General features: G+C 33.7%; 1 protein-coding gene across 7 annotated transcripts in view; it reads right to left on the reverse strand.

The window, feature by feature from the left end:
• Positions 1-2,177: 2,177 nt before the first annotated feature.
• KIF3A (kinesin family member 3A) overlaps positions 2,178-24,410 on the reverse strand; it is a 61,073-nt gene continuing 38,840 nt past the window's right edge. For 4 of the 7 annotated variants that reach the window (XM_072630010.1, XM_072630008.1, XM_072630013.1 and 1 more), the window contains 9 exons: positions 20,405-20,413; positions 16,282-16,438; positions 13,900-14,080; positions 13,590-13,700; positions 12,135-12,260; positions 4,919-4,972; positions 4,759-4,827; positions 4,062-4,186; positions 2,178-2,985 (listed from right to left, as the gene is read on the reverse strand). In XM_072630010.1, the coding sequence (XP_072486111.1) occupies positions 2,937-2,985; positions 4,062-4,186; positions 4,759-4,827; positions 4,919-4,972; positions 12,135-12,260; positions 13,590-13,700; positions 13,900-14,080; positions 16,282-16,438; positions 20,405-20,413 (881 nt within the window). In that variant the 3' untranslated portion in view covers positions 2,178-2,936. Of the gene's footprint in view, positions 2,986-4,061; positions 4,187-4,758; positions 4,828-4,918; positions 4,973-12,134; positions 12,261-13,589; positions 13,701-13,899; positions 14,081-16,281; positions 16,439-20,404; positions 20,414-23,106; positions 23,179-24,410 lie in introns of all 7 variants that reach the window. The other 3 variants (XM_072630011.1, XM_072630009.1, XM_072630014.1) reach the window with 2 other exon arrangements.

The raw sequence follows: 24,410 nt of genomic DNA on the forward strand, positions 1-24,410 counted from the left end.
TAAACTAATAATCTCCACCTCTATCAATGCTACTTTAAATAAATAATTCTTATTACTTTTTAAATCAAAGGGAGAACAGAGTACTTGAGAACTTCATTATTTATATTTGAGACCAAACTTCTCTATATAGTGGATAAATCCACTCATTTTAAGAATGTTTATGTGTTGTGCACTTTCATGAAATTATCACTGAAGTCACTACAAACTCAGCCTGTGGATTTTTAAACGTAGTGAGCCTTATGAATTTATTTCATGTTAGCATAACAGCTCTGTAAACTACATTGTAACTATTGAACGACCCAAAATTCAGTACCTCCCTTGTTTCAAATCTGCCTGGTCAACAAATCTAATGTCAATGTCTCATGAAGCTAAAAATATAATGCTCATCTTAACACAAAAGCTCTAGCATAAACACTTTAATTTTTCTTAGTCACTAAAAATATATAACAGTTTTGCTTTTATGGATTTGAGTTGTACTTTGGAGGGGAAAAAAGACATGAGGAGTAATTCTATGCTCTAGTGCAATGAAAAGAATGCTATATTGTGAGTCAGGAAGCCTTGAATTCAAATCCTGGCTGTGTGTGCCATCAGGCAAAATACTGCCTACCTCTCTGAGTCTCAAATTTCTCATCAGTAAAATGGGGATAATAATACGAATACTCCCTACATCAAACAGTTATTGAGGAACAAATAAAAATGTACATAAAGTCCTTTGAGAACTTTTAAAGAACTTTATAAATGCAAACTATTATACTATTATACTATTATAATCAGACACTTCCTTTATTGCAGCAAACTACTTTTTATTGAGTTAAAGACTGAAAAAGAACGTATTCTTAAAAGGAAAAAAATACAAATTAAGGTTCCATTGGACAAGAAAGATTTCTCTGCAGAAATGACGCCCAGAGTTCACAGGAGCTTAAATTTAGAGATTGAAGGGACCCCAGGGGCCATTTAATTCAACACCCTCATTTTATGGATAAGAAAACTGAGGCTCAGAGAGGTTATAAACACCTTGTTCAAGGTCACAAAGGTGGATCAGTCCCAGACCTAGCTTTGAACCGACATCCTCTGACTCCAGATCTACGGTCCTCTCCTCAGTGCCACTTGGTCTCCAGTGCCTGATAGGTCTCTGACAAACATGTCAACTTCTAAGGAATTTTGCTGACACTGTTTCTCAGGACACAAATTCACTAAAGTCTTCACAGTATTTTAACCATATATCCTACAAGAGGAAGTGTTACAGATTTTTAAAACCTCTCATATATTACAAAGGGAACACTGATTATACTCATCACACTCGAGGACCTCAGTGCTCTTTCTTCTTGGAGATAACTCACCACTTTTTCACCATTTTAGTTAGTTTAAAAAAATCATAAATGAACATCTGAAATGCTTACTGAAATCATGTAAAGTTAATAAATAATAAATTTTTGAAGATTTAAGACATTGGAAATCATGGTGGTTTAGCACTAGCTAATAATACTTTTTTAAGTCTAAAAATTCACACAAAAAACTAAAATGCTAGTGGTTAGTAGAAGTATAATGTTCAAAAAAAGTATCAGTTTTGTAAGTAGCAGACCAACCACTAGATGAATGAGTTTCTAATAAACTACTTTGTATATTTTTTTAATCTTAACTAAAAAACAACCAGTTTTAAATAGGGAGATGGCCTCACTCAAACGACCATGTGAGAAGAGGTAAAGATGTATGCTCCACATTTTCGAAGCACAGGAAGTCTGAAGAAGAGAAATGAAGGTCTCCAGCTTGAAGAATGGGCTTGAGAAGGAAGTCATTCTCCTCTAAACATCTTCCAGGTGAGTATTTTTGTTTAGTTTCTTACACTTATTCCAACACCAAGTGATCTGCAAAGCTCTCAATAGACATCTTTTGTCAATGGCTAATTTCTGTTAAGTTGGCTTATTCATTAAGTGTGTAGGGTTTTCTGAAAAATGAGAATTCTTCTTATAGACAAAACATAAAGAGTAATTAAAATCAAATAAAGACTCAGATGCAGTCAAAATATCAATTCATCTACCCATACATCAAATGTGATCTCAGCATAGGCAATACAATGCCATTTAAATTAGTAACTTACTTGCTCTCCTATAATTTCTCTAACTGGCTACTTGTGAAAAATGTGGCATCCTTAAATTAATGACAATTCACTGAAAATATAAATCCACAGGCTTTTCTACCTTTATTAGCCCCAACAAAAATGTATGTTTCACTTGAATTTACATGTGCAATAAGACAAAGGAGGTACAGGAAGGTTGGAAAGGAAGGAGGAGTACATTGTCAGTGTACATTATTTGTTGACATGATAAAGATGTGTGTTTTGTTTTCTTTAGATGAGCTGCTTCATTTCATACATTAACTACAGCAAATACTACCATTGCAATGAGCAAATATTTAAATAGTGAAAGAAGGAGATTTAGTGTTCAGAAAGAGCCGTATCAGAGATGAAAGCTATCACATTCAAACACAACAGTACAACACAGGATACTTGAAGCTGCCAGTCTCTATGTGCAAGGCGTGACATGACATTTAGCATTTTCATGTCTTAAAATTCAGTTTCTCTCTATGAAGGTATTGGGTAAATAGCTCATGACTTTAAATACACATCTAACACCGTCACTCTGCAATATGGTCTTTCAAATTTTCCTGCACAAAACAAATAGTAGTAGTGCACATTACGACAATTTATCAACTACTAGTTATACTGTTTGAACATGTTATGTTAATATAACATATACAGCATAACAGTATTTGGACAAAAGATCATTTCCAATTCTTACTCCAGAGTAAGGCATTATTTTATCACCCTGGCATTATCAAATTACACAAAGATCCTCAACATTCTCAGGTAAACTAACCAGCTAGGCCAACCATTGGAACATATGCTAATTTTATTGTGGTTTCAGATTTGTCAAGGTTTACTGAAGCAAAGAATCAATTACAGTCTCAGGCTTCGCAGAACGCTTTCTGTTGTGGAGGGAAAAACAAGAAGAAAAAAATGAATGTTTTCTCAATAGGCCAAAATGCAAGCATTTCCAAAATGTGAAATATATTTCATACTCTGTAACAGATAATCTTTAAAATCACTACTTCTACTAAGCTGAGTTCTCAGCAGAGGTAGGAAGTAGGGAAAGGAGGGGAAAGGAGGGCTCTAGAATAAAAAGTACTTCTCTATTCCTTCAAGATCCAGTAAGGTTAAATCTAAGATATGTACAACTTAGCACTTCTTCAATATGTATACATAACTAGCTTTGTATTAAGTTCAATTTTCAAGAAATGAAAGCGTTAAAAAAGATACAACACAATCATATCTATCTTTCAAAATATTGAAAAATCAAGCTTTCACTTCCTGGGCTGCTAGTTTTACCACAGGATGTTAAAAAACAAAATGTAGGATCATTCTGGACATGAGGTTGGAGAAAAAAAGCTTAACTCATGGGCCCTGACTTTTTCTTGATAAGCTATCTTTACACCAGTTGGTTGATGGATGATGTGGGTGTTAATACAACCTCAATCTGACATAAATGTAGCTGAAAACTTCAAGGAGAAATACATAGACATGGATAAGGACATTTCTCTAAGCTGAGAGAAAATGGAAAGAAGTCTATTAGATGAAAGCTTTCATGATGGTCTCTTAGGAAATACTTCTCCTGAATAACTTATCTAGAAAAAGAGGCATCTCACCAGAAGAGATTAGTGACTAGTTATTCTCATGACTCAAGAGATTTTGAGACTAAGACAGAGCAGATTTTTGTGGTGTTTGCAAGTGAGACTAAGTAATAGATAACCCAAGAGGACTACAAAAATTTGAAGACATATGAGTCTTCCTTAAAATTTTGCCCTTTGTCCTTTGATCAGATACACTTTTGAAAGTATAGCTATGGTTAGAAAAATCAATGCAATATTTCTTAAAGAAACTAATTTTCAAATGAGATCCTTAAAGTTTCAGCCAAGATCTTGATTGTATTAACAGAAATAAAAATAAAATTTGTCTCTTAGAATATCTCAAGACCAAGTTTCATAAGATTTAATAATATTTTTACCTTCTTCCAGTTTTGGGCCTTGATTTCCCCTTTGAAGTGCGTGGTCTCTCTAATTTCATCAAAGACTGTCTCAGGCTTTCCTCAGTATAAGCTAAATACACATGGGAAAGGTCCACTTCAAAGGGCTAAGCAAAAGAAACAAACATGGAACACTTTTAATGCCATTCTAACAAATGTACTCTTTTGATTAAAATATCAAACTCTATAAAAGTCATTAAAAATGCAATTTAAATAGATGTCTGCTACACAAGCAATTTGACATTTTTATCCAAAGCCTAGTGAATAAAGAGTGATCACCAAGTGCTAGGAGAGTAAAAAATGAAAAAGCCCTGTTGTGCTACATATTTCCCTAGAAATAAAGAGATATAACAAATCCTTCCCTCTGTCCCTGTTGGCCTACAACCAAAGCAGCAATGAAAAAAAAAGTATAGATATATTTTAGATTCCAAAACAGTTCCATGATCTTCCAGCTACAAGTAGAGATAAGAGGAATACAGTTGAGTCACTGAGTCCCATTCAATCCCCCCAATTACGCCCCCCTACACAACCACTACAATATCCCTTCAAACAATGCTTTTATCAAAAGGCCTCCATCCCCAGGTGAAAGGCAGTTTGGCCAAAGGGTTGTCTGAATAACATAATAAACCACATTCTTAAAGCAAAAGAAGTAGCAGCAAAAGTAACAAAACTCTCTTACGTCTTTCTCCTTTTTATCAGGCACTGGAGTCTGCTTCCTCATATTATTTCCTGTGTAGGCAACACATTTCTTGAATAAAAAGAAAAGTATTATTTAGCAAACAAAAGACTAACAAATTATTCTAAAGCATTTTAAGATTAATGCCTGAAGGTATACTTACTAACTGCCATTCTCCAATATCTTCATTCCAGTGAACATAATTTTCAATCATTTCCTTTGAAAAGATGTAAAGATATTTTACTTATAATGTTAAAACAACATAATATTTTTAAGTTTATGGGGGAAATGGGTTGGTGTCATATGTACCTTACACGATTATTTTCAAGAAACAGCCCTCAAAATACTTTATTTTCAATATTTTCTTCAATAATTGAACTTAAAAAAAAATGAAAGATTATAAATATGCCAAGGGATCAGCTCTTCAACAAACATTAATTTGTTTGTTCTTTGTTCTGGAAGAGGACTATAACATCAGGAAAGTGATGCAAGTAAAGACTTGCAAGTGAACTGGATTAATTAACTACCATATGCAAGGAACTAGGGAAGATACAAAGTTTAGCTAAAACAGGTTCCCTGCTCTTTTAGATCTGAGAATCTGGAAGAGATACCTACCGAAATAATTAGAACACAACAAAAGAAATGGTGAGTGCATCAAAAAGCTATGTGACAGAGAATAAAGGTCATTACAGACAATGGAGCTTTATGGAAAGCTTTTAGAAAGGTAGCATTTAAGCTAGGCTTTAAAGGATAGCTTGGAATTCAGAAACTAAGCAAGAATTAGTTACAAATGACAGAATGGTGGAGCAAAGTGTGAGCAAAGAGGAGGAGACAGTAAATTCAGGTCAGGTGGGGAATGACATATTCCAGTTTGGCTGGGTTGAAGAACAGGTAAAAGAGAAAAGCGTGAAATAAAGCTTCAAAGTAGGGAGGCATCTGATTAGAGAGCACCTTGAATACCAGGAAAAGGTATTTTAGGCAAAAAGGAACCACTTTAGAGTTTGAGTAATTTAATGACAAGACCATATCTCTGATTTCTATATGCAGAAGATAATGTCTGGCAGTGGAGCCAACAATGGTTTGGAGGCAGGAAGTCTCTGGAAGTAAAGCAATTCTGCAGATGGGTTATGTGCTGGAAACAGCAGGAAGAGAAAGGATAGATCAGATAATACACTGCAAAGGCAGAATGGAAAGGACCTGCTAACATAACTCCAAAGTTATCTTGAACACATGGTACTGCAAGTGGTGGTGCCATTAATAAATAAAACCAAGTTAAGAGAAGCAAAGCAAGGTACATTTTTGAAAAAGATATGTTGAATGTCAGGTACTGGTGGGACAATCTATGGGTAGTGCTGAATGGCAGAGCTGAAGAAATGGATTTGGGAGTTATTTACAGAAAGGTGATCCTTGAAGAGTTAGGAATCATACTGTCAAGCGAGCCTGCATCTACAGGTGGCAAAAACAGAATATTCTGAATGAACATTCACCTCAGAGGTCAGGAAGGACTCATGAAAAGGCAAGAGAAGAACATCTTAGAAATAAGAGATCCCGGATGTGAGGTTTGAAACCAAAGCGAGAGTGTTTCCAGAGGAGGTTTTGTCAATGTCAGTGTTGTCAATGACAACAAGAAAGTGCTTACTGGAACAGATCAGGTCTTTGGCTTTAGCAAAAACTAGGACCCTTTGTTGTGTATCTAAGCTGTCTCAGTAGCAAATCATCTGATAATTGCTGCTTTGCAGGACAGTGTGAGAACTGGCACTGCTGGGTCCCCTTCTGGCCCATTTTTTAATTTTCATTATTTCCATTGAGATTGACTTTTTGCTTCATGACTGTTTCTCTTCTAGCTCTAAAAAGTAAATCTCTGGTAGTTTGATTGGAATGGCACTAAATGAATACACTGAATAGTACTGTCATATTGGCTCAGCCAACCCATGAATCATGAATATTCTCCAATTATTCAGAATCTGTATTTCCTTGAAGATTCTTTTATGGTATATCCATGTAGGTCCCGCATGTGTTTTGGTAATTATACAAGTAGTTATACAGCCTTAGTTATTTTAAATGAAATTTCTCTATCTCTCTTCCTGCTGGGTTTTGTTGGTAATACAGAGAAATACTTATGATTTACATGGCTTTATATTATATCAGGCAACTTTGATTGATGAAGTTGTTTCAATTGATCTTTAGTTGGCTCTTTAAGGTTCTCTACATAAACCATCACATCATCCATCTGCAAAAAGCAATAATTGTTTTTCTTTAGTACTTTATGAAAAAGTAGTGGTGATAATGGGCATTCTTGCTTACCCTTAATCTTACTGGAAAGGATTTAATTTATCCCCATTACATGTAATACTGGCTCCTGATTTTAGGTTAATACTACATAATATATTAAGGAAAAGTACTTTTGAAAGGATAGAAGTTCTTTCATTTGTGTTATGGGTTAATGTTTATAGGCCAGGAAGAGTAGTTAACTTTAGTTAGGATTCTAATTGTTTTAATTTTTAAAATACATTTTATTGATATCCTTTATCTTAATATCACAATCACTTCAATTCCCTCTTCTTCTTCCCTAAATGGACCCTCTTGTTTTCTGGCTTTTGTTTCCATTACTTCTCTACTGCAACTGTTCTCTCAAAGTTTATTCATTATATCCTAAGCCAGAGATTCTTAACTTTTTTTTGTGTCATGGGTTCTTTTGACAGTGTGTTGAAACCTATGAACCTTTTCTCAGAATAATGTTTTTAAATGTTTAAAATACATAGGATTATAAAGGAAATGAATTATACTGAAATCCAAGTTAAGAACTCCTGTCCTAACCACTAAGTTTAATGGTCAGTTTTCAGTTCTCATTCCTTTTTGACCATCCTGCAGCATTTGTCATTATTAACAACCCCTCCCTACTGGATACTCCCCTGGTTTTCAACTCAGAGGCAGTTAAGTGGCAAAGCAGATAGAGCCCTGGGCCAGTAGATGGAAGACCTAAGTTCAAATATAGCCTTACATGCACAGTAACCGTGTGACTCTGGACAAGTTACTTAACTGTTGTCTCCCTTAGTTTCCTCACCTGTAATAGTACCTATCTTCCAGAGTGTGAAAATTAAATGAGAAAATACTTGTAAAGCATTGAGCACAGTGCCAGCCACATAGCAGGCATATAAATGCTTGTTTCTTTCCTTCCTTCTTTTCTTTCTTCATTTCTTATTCTCCTTCTCTAGTTTTTCATAACTCTTTAATAAGGGTGTTTCCAACCTTTTTGTTTCACAGAGCCCTTTGATAGTCTCGTGAAACAGTGGGCCCCTTCTCATAATGCTTTTTAAATGCATAAATGCATAAAACATAAAGAATACAAAGGAAGCAAACTACACTGAAATAAAAATGTTTTCCCATTTAAGTTCCTGGGCCCTCTGAAATATGTCACAAGGAGAGTCTGGAGATCTCAGGTTAAATATCCCTAAGTCTGTCCTCATCATTCTTCTCTTCTCCCTCTGCACTCTCGGCAAGCTCCTTCATTTCCACAGCTTCAACAAATTATTACTCTAATGCAGAGGATTCACCAAATGTATAATCTTCCAATCTAGTCTCTCCTTTTGGGATTTTGACTCACATCTCCAAATGCCTACAATACATCTCCACCCAGATTTACCAGAGGCACTTCAAACACAGAGTCTCAAACTGAGTTTATTATCTCTGTCCCTAAGTCTACTTCTACTTCTGACCCTATTTCTGTGTAAGACACCACAATTCTCCCATCTTTTGAAACCTAGGCACCACATTTCCCTCACCTCCATCAGGTACCAAGTCTTACAGATTGGGCCTTAGCAACCTCTCATATTCTTCCCTCTCTAATCCCACTGCAACCATTCTACTACTGACCCTCATTGCCATTTGCTGGGACTATAATAGTGGCCTAACTAGTATGCCTAACTTTACTTTAATCTGACCTTCACATACATGAACAGAATAATCTCTTGTAAAACAAAAAATTCTGGTGCTTTATTGATCCATAATAGTTCTAGCTAGCATCAATTAGTGCACAGCATGGCTAAAATCTAACTTCTCCAAGAAATACATATCATATTCATCAAAATACATTCTGCCACAGGATAATCTTTTTTATGTATCACTCTTCTACTTAAAAATGTTCCATGATTCCCTACTGCCATTTGAGTAAAATTCAAAGTTCTCTGCCTGGAATTTAAAGCCCTGTACCATCTGGTACTTTACCACTCTACTGATGCCTTAGTCAGATTATTCTCTGTCTCCCAAACACACACTCCCACCTCTCTCCCTTTGCTTATGCTGTTCTCTATGGCTAGAATGCCTTCCTTCCACATTATCTCCGGCTGAATTCTTATTTATTCCTTAAAATATAACTCAAATATTACCTTTTCCATGAAACTTTCCCTGATCTACTCAGTCTATAAAGATCCTACTTGGATAGCATGTAGCAATTTGTTTTGTAACTCTAATATACTTTAATATGGCATACTATAGATACCATTTTTATCTCCCTACGGATGATACACTGTTTAATTTCTTTCTCTGTCCTTAACACAGTGTTTTGTAGAGAGAAGGAATATAATAAATCTTTGCTGAATGAACTTTGACTGTCATAGTTTAAAAAAAAACTTACAACTGACAATCATAGATGTTACTGGATCATCACCCATATCCTGCTCCCTAATCATGGGTATACTCCAAAGTTCTGTCCAGCATCCTTTTCTCTCCATCCCTACTTTCCTCTTTCTCTCCATCCCCTTCTACCTTCTACCTCTCTCCACTCTCCCTCTCATGCCATCCTCATCAGCAGCCATGGGATAATCACTTCTGTGTAGATGATTTTCCAGATCTATAAATTTGTATGTCCAGTCCATGTCACTGGATATGCTGTAAGAAATCAAACTCAGCATGTCCAAAAGAGAACAGATTATCTTTCCCCAAAACCCATGCCACTTCCTAACTTCCCTATACCTATCTACTGTACCATCATCTTTCTAGTGATTCAGATTCACAACTCTTAAGAAATACAGTAGCCTCCCAGACCAGCTAAATGAAAAAATCCCTTGAAAAGTTCAAAAACCCAACAGGGAAGATCAAGTGTAAGACTAACCCAGGAGTGGGGAACCTCTGGCCTCAAAGCCACATATGGACATTTAGGTCCTTGGGTGCAGTCTTTTTATTGAGTTCAAGTATTACAGAACAAATCCTTTTATTGAGGGGATTTGTTCAGATTCAGTCAAAGGGCTGTACTTAATGACCTAGAAGGCCACATGGGGTCTTGAGTCTGCAAGTTCCCCTGGACTAGCTCCTTTCCCCAGAAGTTAACTTGAATATCAACTAGCCTCCAATTCCCCAGGAATCTTTCCTTCTCCAACTAACATGAATCAGCACCAGTCCCCAGATCCAGGCTCCTTGTTCCTTTCTCCTAATGCCTGGTCTTGCTAGACTCAAGATAAAAACCCAATAAAAACCCACTAGGACTTTACTGGTGAGGAAGCAAGTAGCCCATTCTTTCTATATCCCCAGAAGGAAATCCAATTCCACCTGTGGGTCCAGTGGATCTTTCTCCATCATTCTCCCTGACAGGGAGAGTTCTGTTTTAAGAGTATCTATCCGCAAAAAATCTGGTTTGCTTTACAGTCTTATTGCAGGCTCCACGTTTCCTTGCGCTGGGCTTTGATATCCTCTTAGCTTTGATTCTGTGTGGAGTCATCCTTGGAGTCATCCTTGTCTCCTCACTCTCCCTCAACCTGATAGCTAATTACATGACATATCATTTTACTTTCACAACATCTTTTGCATCCATTCTCACAAATAACCTCTTTACAGACCTGTCCGCCACGCCCAGAATGTACTCCCTCTTCATCTCTGTTCCCTTACAATAACATTCAGTTCTGTTAAAGCTCATCAAGCACCACCTGTTACATGTGGTCTTTTCTTACTGCCAAAGTTGATAGTGCCTCTCCCAGAAAATTATCTTGTTTATTCTGAATCTATTTTGTAAATATTTATTTAAGTGTATATCTCTCCTGAAAGATTGTAAGCTCCTTGATGACAGAGATTGTTTCACTTTTCTCTTTGTATCCTCAGGGCCTATGAGAGTGTCTGTCTTAAGTATAAGTGCTTAATAAATAATGACTGATTTCTATACTTAATTATTTTCTAACAGTTCTTCCTTGTGTGCTCTTTTTAGTTCCCAAACCAAAGAGTAATGTTTTACATACCACTTCTCTCAAGACCAAACACCCTCCATTCCATTTCAACAGTTCTGCCACCAATAGGGTGAACATGCCCCAACATGCAGAACTTATTGCAATAATATGAAGGAAGCACCAGGCTTACAAACTGACATAGTAGTAGGGCAAGCACTCCCTATACACTCAGGAGAAAAGGTGCTATGAGCTGAAGTGGAGTGGCTATGGTGATCAAACAAAGCCAATTTTCCCCCAAAAGATCACTATCACAAAGATTATGCTGAGGTTTGAGTCTAACTGAAGATTTAAGCTTCATCTTTTAAAAAAAATTTATATTTAAAAACAATGAAAATGTTAAAATTTATTTTTACTCTTTGATCTCATATTTTGTCTTTTGGGAAAGGACTTCAGTATACCTAGCCATACTATGTGAAGCTTTTCCTGTGTAGGAAAATCTAATTAACGCTTAAAGATGGGATCAAATACTGAATCACTCTAGAATGTAGTTCACAGAGAAGTATTTTAGTGAATATTAATTCAAAATCCTTTGTCATTCATAAACCACAAACAATGATTTCTGGAAGCTTTTCAGCTAGTACTACAATGAAAATCAGTTATTGACTGCCAATGTTCACAGGAACGTAGACGTAGAGAACAGGAATACAAAGCAATAAAGTCAGGGGCACTTTATAATCACAGCATTTAGTCATCCTGCCATTCAGCAAATCTGTACTGAATTCATCACATTCAGAGATTTCCCTACTTCAAATTATTGTCTTAATGAAGTAGCTATTTCCCATAGATATAAGAGTCAACTAATGCACAAAAAGAACTACTTGAAAACAGCTGAAATGCTTGGTAAGGGGGTCATTAAAGAGTTGACTTGTTGAGGAAACTGATGGTGGTGCTATCTGATAAAGGGTGATAGGAAGAACAGCTGTTAAAAAAAAAAAAGATGATCTATAACAGAGAAGACTTCTATGGAGGTCACCAACTATACTATTACTATATTTTACATAAAAATTATTTGCATACCAAATAGGTTATGAGGTTCAAGAGGGCAGAATAATATCTATCTTAATTTTTTTTATCTTTCTCCAGTGCCTAATACAGTGTTCTTCACAAAGGAGGTACTTAATAAATGCTTTAAATGAAGTAAAATAAATAGACACCCTCATTATTTACCTGATAATCCTGAGGAATAAAGTTGTCAATAATAAGCATTTGAAGCCGAAGTTCCCTGCTAAGCTGTCTAATATTTTCCAGAAGACCTTCAATTTCCCTCTGATGTTCCTGTTGAAGATCTGCCATCTACAGTCATGAAAATATTGTAAACAAATTGTAAAATCAGTCCTATTTCATAGCAAAGAACAATTTTAACTGTTCTACTGTGGTCTTAGAACTTCTACAAAAGCTTTTCTTCATAAAAATAAATCAAGGAAATAAGAATAAAGATTTTTAAGCTAACACAGAAGCTAACAATTACATTTTAATGAGTAACTTTTTAAATTAATTAAATTAAAAAATATGTTAACTTCAACAATAAAAAGAGCAGAGAAAATTATTTTGTTCCTTTGAAATTGAAGGAACACTTTTTGATTACCTTATATAAATATTAGCACCACAGAAGTAAAAAGGTTATAAAAAAGAAAAAGTTACATTTTATTAAAATTATTTCTATTGCTGCGCTGATTTAAAAAAATTCCCTATAACAAAAAGAGATGGCTTTCTGAGAGGTGAAAGGAGGAATAATCTACAGGTATTAAAAGAAGATTTTTAAGAGCTAAGAGTGCTTTATTAAAATTGATCACTTTGCTATTTGTTGTCTCAGCAGGAACTGCAGGATCAATCTGCATTACAATGCTTCTAATTACTTCATTACTGAAAAAGAAGACTTGGAAGAAGTCTACTTCTCTTTATTTTATTAGACAAGGGACGCATGATTCCCTTTGATCTAATAAAGATCTATGCTAATATGCTATGCTAATAAAGACACAATCTTTCCTTTGTAACTAGTAATAAGCTTCCTCTACATGACCAACAAGCAGTCTTAACCTTTAATGGCAGAATGTTATAAATGCCACTTACTGAATTATGACAGATACACTTGCCCATAGTTTTCTGATGGAGAATGTCTCACTCTGAGTGAATTAAATGCAATTACCTTCTTTTTGAGTCCCTGATTAGTTGTGTGTGTTTGTGTTCGTCCTTCATTGCGGAAGAAGATCATGCCATCAGCGAAATAATGACATGACTAGCACTTGACTTTGTTTTTTTGAGTGAGGGAGGGCTGTGCAGGTCACCAGCCTCACTTCTCCACCAGAGCCATCTGAATCCAGTGACTAGATATTCATCAGGATGACTGGAGATGACCCAGGATGAGGCAATTGGGGTCAAGTGACTTGCCCAAGGTTACACAGCTAGTGAGTGTCAAGTGTATGAGGGGAGATTTGAACTCAGGTCCTCCTGACTCCTGCACTGGTGCTCTATCCACTGCACCACCTAGCTGTCCCCCCTGATTAGTTAATGGCAGTAGGAAGTCAAGGGAGTCCACAACAACTTTTGCCATAGGAGGAAATTTGGACAATACAAAAAACAAAAACCAAACAATTTTTTTAAATGTTATTTTTAGATACTGACCTCCGACTTTGCAGCCATTAGCATAGTCCAAACTTTCTTCAACTTCTTGGTCTTTCCCTGAGCTTCCTCCTGTAAACTAGTATACTTCTCTTCAATATCCAGGCGTTCTTGCTAAGGCAAAAATTGTTTCAAGTTCAGAAAATATTCTTTATCAATAACAAATGACAAAAATTATAAAACTACTTACCAACTATCATTTTTGAATGCAATCCATAAATATGCTTTAAAATTTAACATACTCTTAAGCTCTTCATTGAAAAAGTTTCATGCTAAGTAAACTATCCAACCATTAATAAAAAGTCACCATTACCTCTTTTTCCTCAAGCTCTCTTCGAAGTTGTTCTGCTCTTTTCCTTCTTTCTTCTAGTTCCATATTAGATTCCTCAAGAAGTTTCTCTTGTTCCTCAGCCTTGGCCAACAAATCAACACCTCCAACAATCACCTTCTTCTCTAGTGCAGATAATTTTTCCAAAAGTGACTGATGCTCTTGTCTGTTTATTAAGATAAGAATACAATCTATTTTGGCATTTCTGATTTCTAGTAAAAAATATTTAAACCCAGAAAAGTTTACTAAATTTAAAAACTAAAAGAGGGCTCCAAAATTGGAATATTAATTACTGAGCTCCTTCATCTCCCTTGCTTTTTTCTATTCAATCAAACTTCAGTGAATCACTGCCCATTCTCATCTTGTTCCCTGTAGCCACAGAAGAGATAATCCTATTCAATAAAAGCAATTTCTTTATGTCCTTTAGCTATGATTCCCGATTCCCTGCTACCAACTCCAAGACCTTGAACCAGCAAAGCAAACCTTCCCTGACATGCAACTTTAATCTCTCCTTCACTTGAATTCTAACGCAGCAGGCAACACATAAATAACTACATACATGCAAAATATATACAAAGTAAATGTGAAGTAATCTTGGAGGGGAAGGCATTAGAGGTTCAGGGTGCTGGGAAAAGCTTCTGTACAAAATGAGATTTAAGCTGAGTCCTGAAGGAAGCCAAGAGGCTGAGGTGAGAAAAAACAGGGCAAAGCCATTGCAAAGGCATGGTCATAGGAGATGGAGTATTAGACGAGGAAGAAAAAATAGGCCAACAGAGCTGGATTGTAGAGTATGTGGAAAAGAATAACATGCAACAAGACTAAAACAGTAAGAAGGAACCAAGTTGTGAAGAACTTTAAATTCCAAACGGGGCTTTATGGTTAATCCTAGGGGCAGGGCAGTAAAGAGCCACTGGAATTTGTTGAGTGGGGGGAGAAGAGAGAGGAGTGACGTGATCAGACATAATCTTTAGGAAAATCACTTTAGTGGTTGAATGGAAGATGGACTGCAGTAGGGAAAGGATTTTAGAAAGGGAAACCAGTTAGAAAGGTGTTGCTAATGGCACTCCCCAATTTCAAACTATATTAAAAAGCAGCATTCATCAAAACCATCTGGACTAGAAACTAGATATAAACCAACATCTAGCACTCTATATCAAGATAAATTACAAAGGAATATGTAACATAAGACATAAAGGGTGACTATCATAAACAAATAAGAGAAGTAATAAAGTAACTGTTAGATCTAAGAATAAAGAAAGAATTCATGGCCAAACAAGAGACACAGAAGATCACAGAAGGTAAAATGGATAATTAGGATTACATAAAATTAAAAAGGATTTTATACAAACAAAACCAATTAGAAGAGAAACACATAAATGGTGGAAAGTTTTTGCTACAAGTTTCTCTGATAAAGGTCTCATTTTCAAGATATGTTGAGAACAGACTGAAATTTATAGGAACCAAACCTCAAATGATAGATGATCAAAGGATATGAACAGGAAGTTTTTAGAGAAAGAAATCAAAGCTATCAATATTCATATGAAAAAATGCTCTAAATCACAAATAATTAGAGAAGTACAAATTAAAATGTAAGGTTGGTGGCACCTCACACCCATCAGATTGGTACAGTTGACAAAAACAGAAAATGACAAATGCTAGAGGAACTGGGAGAAAAAAAAGTACATCAACGCACTGTCGGTAGAACTGTGAATTCAGTCATTCTGGAAAGTAATTTGAAACTATGTCCCTTGACTAGGCAATACCACTATCAAGTCTACATTCCAAAGAGATCAAAGAAAGAGGAAAAGGACCCTAAAGTATAAAATTATTTATAGCAACTTCTTATGATCAACCACAATTCCAAGAAGACTGATGTTGAAACATGCTACTCATCTCTTGGTGGAGAAGTAAAAGACTGAGTGAAAAATGAGACAATTTCTTTTTGGACATGGCTAATGTGGAAATTTGTTTTGATTAACTATATATATTAAGTATGATAAGGTAGATTTCTGCTGAATGAAAATACATATATATAATTTTTTTAAAATGCATATGTCTGTGTCTCACTAACAGCGGCAGTCATTATGAAATTGATTTAGTACATAACACCAATGTTTCCCCTACAGACAAAATGAAAAACAAATTACTTTTCAATTTATCATTTATGACAATATTCTTAAGTATCTTTATGAAACTATTCCATTCCAAAGAACCAGAAACTAAAGTTGGATAAATAAAATTTTTAATTGGAATCAAATTTTCATTTTAAAATCAGATTATAAACTACTAATGACATTTATGGAGAATTTTAAGGTTTTCAAACTGCCTAACATACATTATCTCATTTGCAACTAGCATAATACTCACTGGGCTTTAAGAAGATCTTTCTCCCTTTTTTCCAGTTCAGCTCTGGCTTTATTTCTTTCTTCTTCTTCCATATCAAGTTTGGTTTCAAGTGCTTTCCTCTCCTCATCAATCTTTGCTTGCATTTCAACCATCTTATCTGGTGAAACCTTCTTTTTACCTATGTGAGTTTTATTTAAACATGATTATCGCTAAAGTAAGGGGGAGGAGAGGGTTGTAAGATAATATGGTGAAATGTTCCTCAGTTTAAAAAAGCATATTTGCCAACTGGATAATTATACTTTACTTTCTATATCACAAGTGCCCAGAATGGCCTTTTTGAAGCAGTCATCAAATTCAAGGAGGCAGTAAGCCAATAATCATTAAAGGAAAAAGAGAGGCAAGATAGACCCATCATGAAATGGAGTAAGAAAACTGATAAAAAGCAAATAATTTATGCAATTATATGGATCCAACAAATGCCCCAAACACATAAACTATGTGCCCTTTAATTCCTTTTCTTAGAACAAGGAATAAATCTAAGCAATTTCTTCATTTAGTCAGAACACATAACTTGAATATTCAATCCAAATAACTTGTTCTTGTTAAAGTTATATTTTCAATGTAAATCAACATTAGAACTAGTTAAATTTTTTATAAATAATTATTTTTAAACTTCTTTTGCTATCAACTGAACTTGTTTAATAAAAATGCAAAGTTTTCTTTATATATACAATATATATTTCAAGATAGCTTATGGTGAATAAATTTTATATTGATGATAGTCTCCAACTTACTAATGGGTTGTTACAAATATTTTTATGTTAAGTTAGTTATCTGAAATATGGAATAAGTTTTCAAAGACAGTGTTATATATAGTTAAGAAGAGATAAGTTCTAATAAAAGAAAAGAAAGAAGAAAATGAGAAAACAGAAACAAGTGAATGTAGTTAAGAGAATAATGAATTTGGAATTTAGAGAACATAACTTTGTAAGGGTAGGGACTATATTTTACCTAAACTTTGTACTTTCCCCTAGGATATATAGCATAATATAATTACACAGGTTCCCTTCTCAGTGGATGGCTTCAAGCAAAAGTCAGATGACTATCTGTCAGATGATACAAAGTGGATTCCTATTACGAGTTGGAGCAGATGGCCTCTAATTCTCCCTTACAACTTTGAGATTATATGATTCTATTAGGTGTTTCCATTGTTTATGTGGCCTGCTTGTGCATACATTCACACTTATTAACTGTGATTTATAGGAACCAAACCTTAAATAATAAATGATCAAAGGATATGAACAGGAAGTTCATTAGGTGATATATTAATATGACAAATTCAGAAACATGGACAAACTTACCACACAGACAGAATAGTGTAATGGAAAGAGCAAAAGACTTGGAAGATTTTGGTTCTAATCCTGGTCTGGCTATTTAAGCCACTTTTTAACCACTATGACTTTCAGTTTCCCCATCATTAAAGCAAGAATGATAATTCTTCAACTACTAACTTATAGGGTTGTTATGAGAAACAAATGAGAATTATTATTAAAGTACTTTAAAGCAAAAGTGATATATAAATATAAGTTACTACTATAATTATAAGGCCTTCTTAAATGACTAATATAAAATATTAGCATAAAAATATAGGACCATAAGATTTAAAGTTCAATCTCTTCATTCACATGAGGAAACTGAGGCCCAAGAAGCATCAATGACTTGCTTGAGGTAACACTGACAATAAAGAGCAAAACTTGAAATCAAATCTAGGTATGCTTTGACTCCAAATGCAGTGCTCTAAATAAAAGAATTAGAAAGAAAATCTATCTTTTAATTAAAAGAAACTAAAAAGAATTAAAACTAGAGTTAACTTTACAAAGTTACTTGTGAAAATGAATACAAGAAAATCCAGTTCTAGTAACACAACTTTGAAACATTGTTTCCTTCAGAGAAAAAGCACAATTTTTCATAAAATGGATTTGGGACACTCGCTTACTATTATTGATTTCCACCCCAAAGTTCCACAGAAAGAATGCAGTAAGCAAGTAGAACTTATAGACACTAAACAGTTGATCTCTCTGTGTCAACCAATTCTGCTGTAAAAAGAAAAAAATACTACAGAGAAGACAGGTGAAATATCATTGTACAGGGACTATACATGTCTCTAAACACATATTTTCTCTGGTTTCTTCAAGGAAGTTTAAAGAAGATCTTTAGTCTCCAGGAGAGAAAAGGAATTTAGCATTCAATATAAAATTTTAAAACAAAGATGACAGTCTATTTCTACATTTTATACAGCTCAAAAAGAAATTCTACTAAGTAATAGCACAAACAGGATGAATAAGAAATTAAATAGTGTTGATCCAATCATTTATGCTCTGGTGTGGTGTGATTAATTGCAGTCCAGAAATTTAAATTAAGACATGACCTCTGTTGATGTCTTTGGCCCAGTCACCTTAACTTTACTTTATGAATTCCAAATGGCTAAACACTCATTTTCTTTTTATAAAGTAACTCCTAATTCCAAAGAATTTTTCAAGGACTTCAACATTTATATCACCTTTTTCTTAGGAATGAGAATGGTAAAAGAGTTGCAAAGCAGAGTATTAACACATAAAGAAAGACTAAAATTTGAATTAGATGAAACTTGTGTTAACTGATATAAAGAATGTTATGATAGGGCATATTAATGGTAAAAAGGGAGTAATATGACCAATATTTGGTAATGTATTAACTTTATTAAGTCTGTAGGGTATTTGTCCTATGAAAATATATGTCATGTAATTTATGTAAATACAAAATCACATAAGTAAAATAAATATAAATCATAAGAATATGTTTAAATCATAAATACAAGCTGAGCACAAAACAAATTAATCTGAAAAGTATGGTGGTAGACCTGATTTTACTTCTGAAATTCAATTCTGTGATTGTTTCCCAAGGCAGGCGTTTAAAGAAAAACTCAGTGCACGCCCAGAAAACAAAGAGAAGAAATACATCCCAAGACTGATCAATAGCAGCAAAGGCAGTCCTAGTTCAAAACATATCAAAAATATTCAAATTTGTAACTAGAGGAAGAAAAATGTACTTCAAGGGAAGAAAACTAAGGGAAAAAAACTTTGATAACTTTTTATATTTCAGTAAGTGCCTGTCATCAAAGGGAAAAAATTATCTTGGCAATTCAGATTAAATATCATTATCACATTAATTTCATGAGTAAATCTGAATCATCCAGGCAATATGCTCAACTACATATTCAGGTGGTGCAAACTGTTAGACTGTGCTTTCTGTAATATTTTTCTCAAGAAATTTTATGTATTTTTTAAAAGTCCCTTTTTAATAAATGTCACTGCAGCCAAAATTAATTTAAATGTCAAAATTTATATCATTAATCCTCAAGCAAAGCAGGGATAACTTACTGAATAAATTTTTATAAGTATCATAACTGTTTTAGGTTAGGATGTATTTAAAAAATTTTAGATTTGGTTACCAAAAATCTTGTGCTAATCTATATTGTGCAGTATTAGAATAAGGAGGGTTTTTTTTTTTTTTGCCGAAAGGGGCACTTTCTAAGACAATAAGTGGTAGAGAAGGTGCCAATTTACATTAGACGAAGGAGTTTTCTTATGTAGGATTCCCTCTATCAATCAAATCACATGTAGAGTGCTTAGTCTCTATTCAGGTGGACAAGTGAAGGACAAGAATTTTATTCTAACAAAATGTAAATGCCTAAATGCAGGGACTATTTCATTTTGTCTTTATAACTTCAGTACTTGGAGTAGAGCCTTACATATAGTAGGAATTTAAAATGTTTATTCAACTGAACTGAGAACAGAAATAAAAATTAAATATTAGCTGAGTGTTTACTCCCTCCTTACCTAGGAAAAATGGAAAGATGGCTACAGGTTATAACCTTTGCATTTATAATGCAAAAATTGTGTTTACTGAGTTAAGAATTTAAAAATCAAAAGCTTAAAAAAAGATGTTAAATTCTCCCTGAAAAAAGTTAAAATATCAAATACTTACCTTGTCAAAATTAATTATTCTCAGTAATTTCTTCTCAATTTAAAAAAACAAAAACTTGAACAAGTCCTTTACAAGATCAATAATTGTACCATGTGGAGTGCAAATCAATCACACCAACCTGCTTGATCTTGCAATAAGCAGAAGTAAGTAAATCGAAGACAGGAAGCATGTACATAGAGATGAGGAGGAAAAAAAGAAACATTATTTCTTTTGTAAAACAATAAAATATGCAAAGGCATTAATCTATACTGTAGCTATAGCAAAAAATAAAATAATTATCAAAGCAAAAAGAAACTCCTGTATAAAACTAAAGCAATAATAGATTCCAGGCATATCTTCCCATTATATCCTTTCATGGTTACCCAAAAAATGTAACCAAGTGAAATAATTTATTATTAATTAATCCAAAGGAACAATGTTATAGATGAATTTATTATGCATGAAGAATTAGCAGTTGGATTTAATTGTAATATATTATTGTTATTATAAAATAGTACTGATTAGGACACAACTTTACGCAGGCTATGCCTGTTACATGGGGTTAAGTTATGATTTAATTAGGGCAAGAAAGAACATTTACTGTAAGCTTGTAAATTTTTTTTTAAAAAATCTAACTTCAGCAGCTCATGCTACCAAAAATTTAGTACCATGTGATTGTACTTATGTTAACACATGAAGCCAGGAAACTTAAGGTTAAGCTAATAATGCCCAGAAAGCAGTCCAAAACTGCACATTTATTCAAAACTGCCCATTTTACTTACACTTTGTTTCTATAAATTCCCAATTTTAATGTTCCTTGACAGGATAATGACAAAATGTGTGTTCCACTTGAAGAAAACCAGATATTTCAAACTTATAAAACAGAAATATTAGCTTATGAGTCATCTGCATTAAGAAAGGATTCTCTACCTCAACAAACTTTTCACTTCTGGTACTCTTTAAATAGTAGATTTTTTAAAAAAAATTTAAAAATAAATTATCGATGCGCACTCAAAAACAATTTGATTTTTCAAAATTTAATTTCTTTACAATTTTATCAGATTATATTTCAAGAGAATATTACATAAAGGTATAACCCCCCCTCCTCCCATCACAACCACCAAAATACACTCAGCATTAGTAGACAGTTATCTGTAATTGTTATGATGCAACTACAGAAGTTAATCTTAACTAGCTAGCTAATCAAGCATTTTAAACCTAAGCAAGAAATAAATCTAATTCTCTAATCAGGAGAATGCACAACCAACACATATGGGGAAAGCTACCCCTCTAATTCCCAATGTACAAACACATCTGTAAGAAACAATTAATCTGAAATGACAGGCATATGCCTGATATTTCAAGGATCTGTGATTTTGTTGGTGTAATACCAGCACTGTTTACAACCCTTCTTTGCCTTAGGAGATGATCTTCACTGAGTTGTCATCACTTGATGAGCCTCTCCAAAGCCTTTCCATATTGACAATCTGCCAGAGCTCATATTCAATAGGAATATAATCTGAGAACCCTAAGTAGCCTCCATACCACTATGAGACACTGAAATAGGAATTTAACAGAGGCTAGGCACATAATAAGTTATTATAATCAAGTTGTTGAGTTAAGTAAAATACATTCCAAAGTGTCTTTCAGTAAAATTATTATTTTAAAATCCAGCTAAAAGAAATTGTTTACAATCAGCAAATGAAATTAACATATGGGTTGTGGTCTCCCATTTAGGGGCTGGTTTCTTATTTATTTTATGATAATGCAAAATATCATTTTACAGTACTCTAACACATACTAGTTCAAAAAAAATAGGTGCTAATATTGATTGGTAAAATGCTTAATAATTATCAGCAGAGAAAAAGCATTTCATATATTTTGGAATTCTTCCTTTAGAAGAGACCTACAACCGTGAGAACTTTTATCCAGTCTTTTAAATTAGTTTAGGAAAGGTTAAGCATAAAGATAATGTTTTAAAAGAAAGTAAGCTGCAAGCTAGTCTGAGAAAGTACTGTTCTCTCCCTCCTTTCTATGAATTTCTTTTAAAATAAATGAAAATATTTTTGTTTAAGGAAACAGCCTTTGTTTAAGTATAGTCTAAACAGGTTCTGCACAAATTTTTCCATAGCTCTGTGACTTCTCTAAGCCTGTTTCAGCGTTTATCTCATACACCCAACTGTCACAGTATTATCAAATAGGGATTCTGTCCACTTAAGTTACTACTAAATTCATTTTTACTAGAAACTTTTTAAAACAATGGAATACATGTCAAAGGAAGCAAGATCATTTTCAGAACTCATATACGTCTCTTCTCATTTTTAATCTAGAGCTAAGGTTGACAGAATTTCTCAAAGGATTAAAACACTAACAGGCTGTTAATCAAGCTTTTATTAAATTCAATTATGTTTTTAGGGGCATGGTTTTTGGCTCACTAGTATAACAAGAGATTAATAATTCAAGTCATAATGTGAGTTCTAATACATCTTCAATTTCAAATTACTTTGAGAAAGTAAATAAAACAATCCAGTAATACAGATAGTAACTAGCAAATTAACCTTCATATACAGCTTACTAGTTCTCTTTACATTATCTCATCTGCAAAGCATGAATTTATAAATGACTCTCAAATTTAAGCTTAGCATAAGTTTAATAATATTGCTTAACTGGAAATTTATCAAAAGAGAAAAAAAGTCCACATTTTGGCCTACTGAAAAATTCTCAGGCTTTTTGTTGCTGTTGTTTTTAAATGAAGGGAGCAGTGCAGCATTTGAAATATGAAGCACAAAAGTTATGATAAAGCCAAAGCTTTGTTAAAGGATTTTAAGAGCTCCCACTCACTAGTCAAGGATTTATCCAGGGATTTCTCTACCACAGAGCATGTAGAATCTGAACTACTGCTGCTGCTACTGCCTGGAAAACAAAGAAATGAACCCAAGGGAAAACCAAAGAAAGAAAAAACAAGAAAATGAAAACACAGAGAAAAACTCAGCTCTAGAAAACAGAATGTGAAAGACGTAAAAGAAGGTTTTTTTAAGACTATATATTTTTCTTTAAAAACAGTCTGAGAGAACTCACTATACTTTCATAATACCAAAATATCATAATACCAATCTTAGAAAAATAACCCATTTAGTAATCTACTAATACTCATTACTCACCCAAAACACATTAATTCAGTAAGCCGGAATGGAGATTAGCCACCTCTGACATTTGAGTCTGATAAATCTCTCTAGATTACTTAAAGGAACCAAGTTTTAGTAAATACAAAACCAAAATTATTTTAACTTATTAACCTTCATTTAGTCAAACAGTGTTTGTCTTTTCCCACCTCAGTAACACTGCTTGTAAAATCCAAAATTTTTACAGATTTGCATTTTCATATTCTACTGCTGAAAATTTTTCAATTTGCATCTCTGGGAGGAAACTACTCTCATTAAAAATTATTACTTATGAAATATTTTTTAAAAATAAAAAAATTAGGATTTTCAATCCATACATTTTAAAAATTCATAAAAATTTGAAAGAACAAAATTTTAACAGCCAGAGAAAATTATAATGAGGTAAAATTTAAATCTACTTATCAATATGATCAATATTTATCAATATCAATATGATTAAGAGAAGGAAAGGAAGGTCTAAAATAATAATGACCAAAATAAATTTTAGGGAAGTTTTGGGACAGGGGAAGGAATAAAAATCTCTCCTTTCTTTTTATTCTGTTTCATATTCTGGGGGAAAAAAATCATAAGTTTTCTATGTAAAGAACTGGTACCTTTCACTTTTTGTACTTGTACTTTTTTGCCCTTGGGGACAAATGACAGATTCAGAGTGAGTATAAGGGTATAATTTAGAGTTAAAAGAGGAGGAAGGAATTAGATTCAGAAATAAAATATGTACATATTTAAAATGTGAAAAAAAAATTACGGCTTTCACAAACTTATCTAAAAGACAAATTGCTTACAAAATACTCCACAAACCCTAGTCAATTTTTACGAAAGCCTTGGGTTCCACAGAACAGTTAGAAAGCCCAATCAAAACTGGTTTCAGCTAAAATCATGTTACATTTAAAATTGGCATGTCTTAGAGAATAACAATTAACAATGAACCCTAACAAAAAAATTATGTATGAAGTTTTGATTGAT

Source organism: Notamacropus eugenii, chromosome 1 (assembly GCF_028372415.1).
Source record: "Notamacropus eugenii isolate mMacEug1 chromosome 1, mMacEug1.pri_v2, whole genome shotgun sequence".
In the NCBI taxonomy this organism is placed as follows: domain Eukaryota; kingdom Metazoa; phylum Chordata; class Mammalia; order Diprotodontia; family Macropodidae; genus Notamacropus; species Notamacropus eugenii.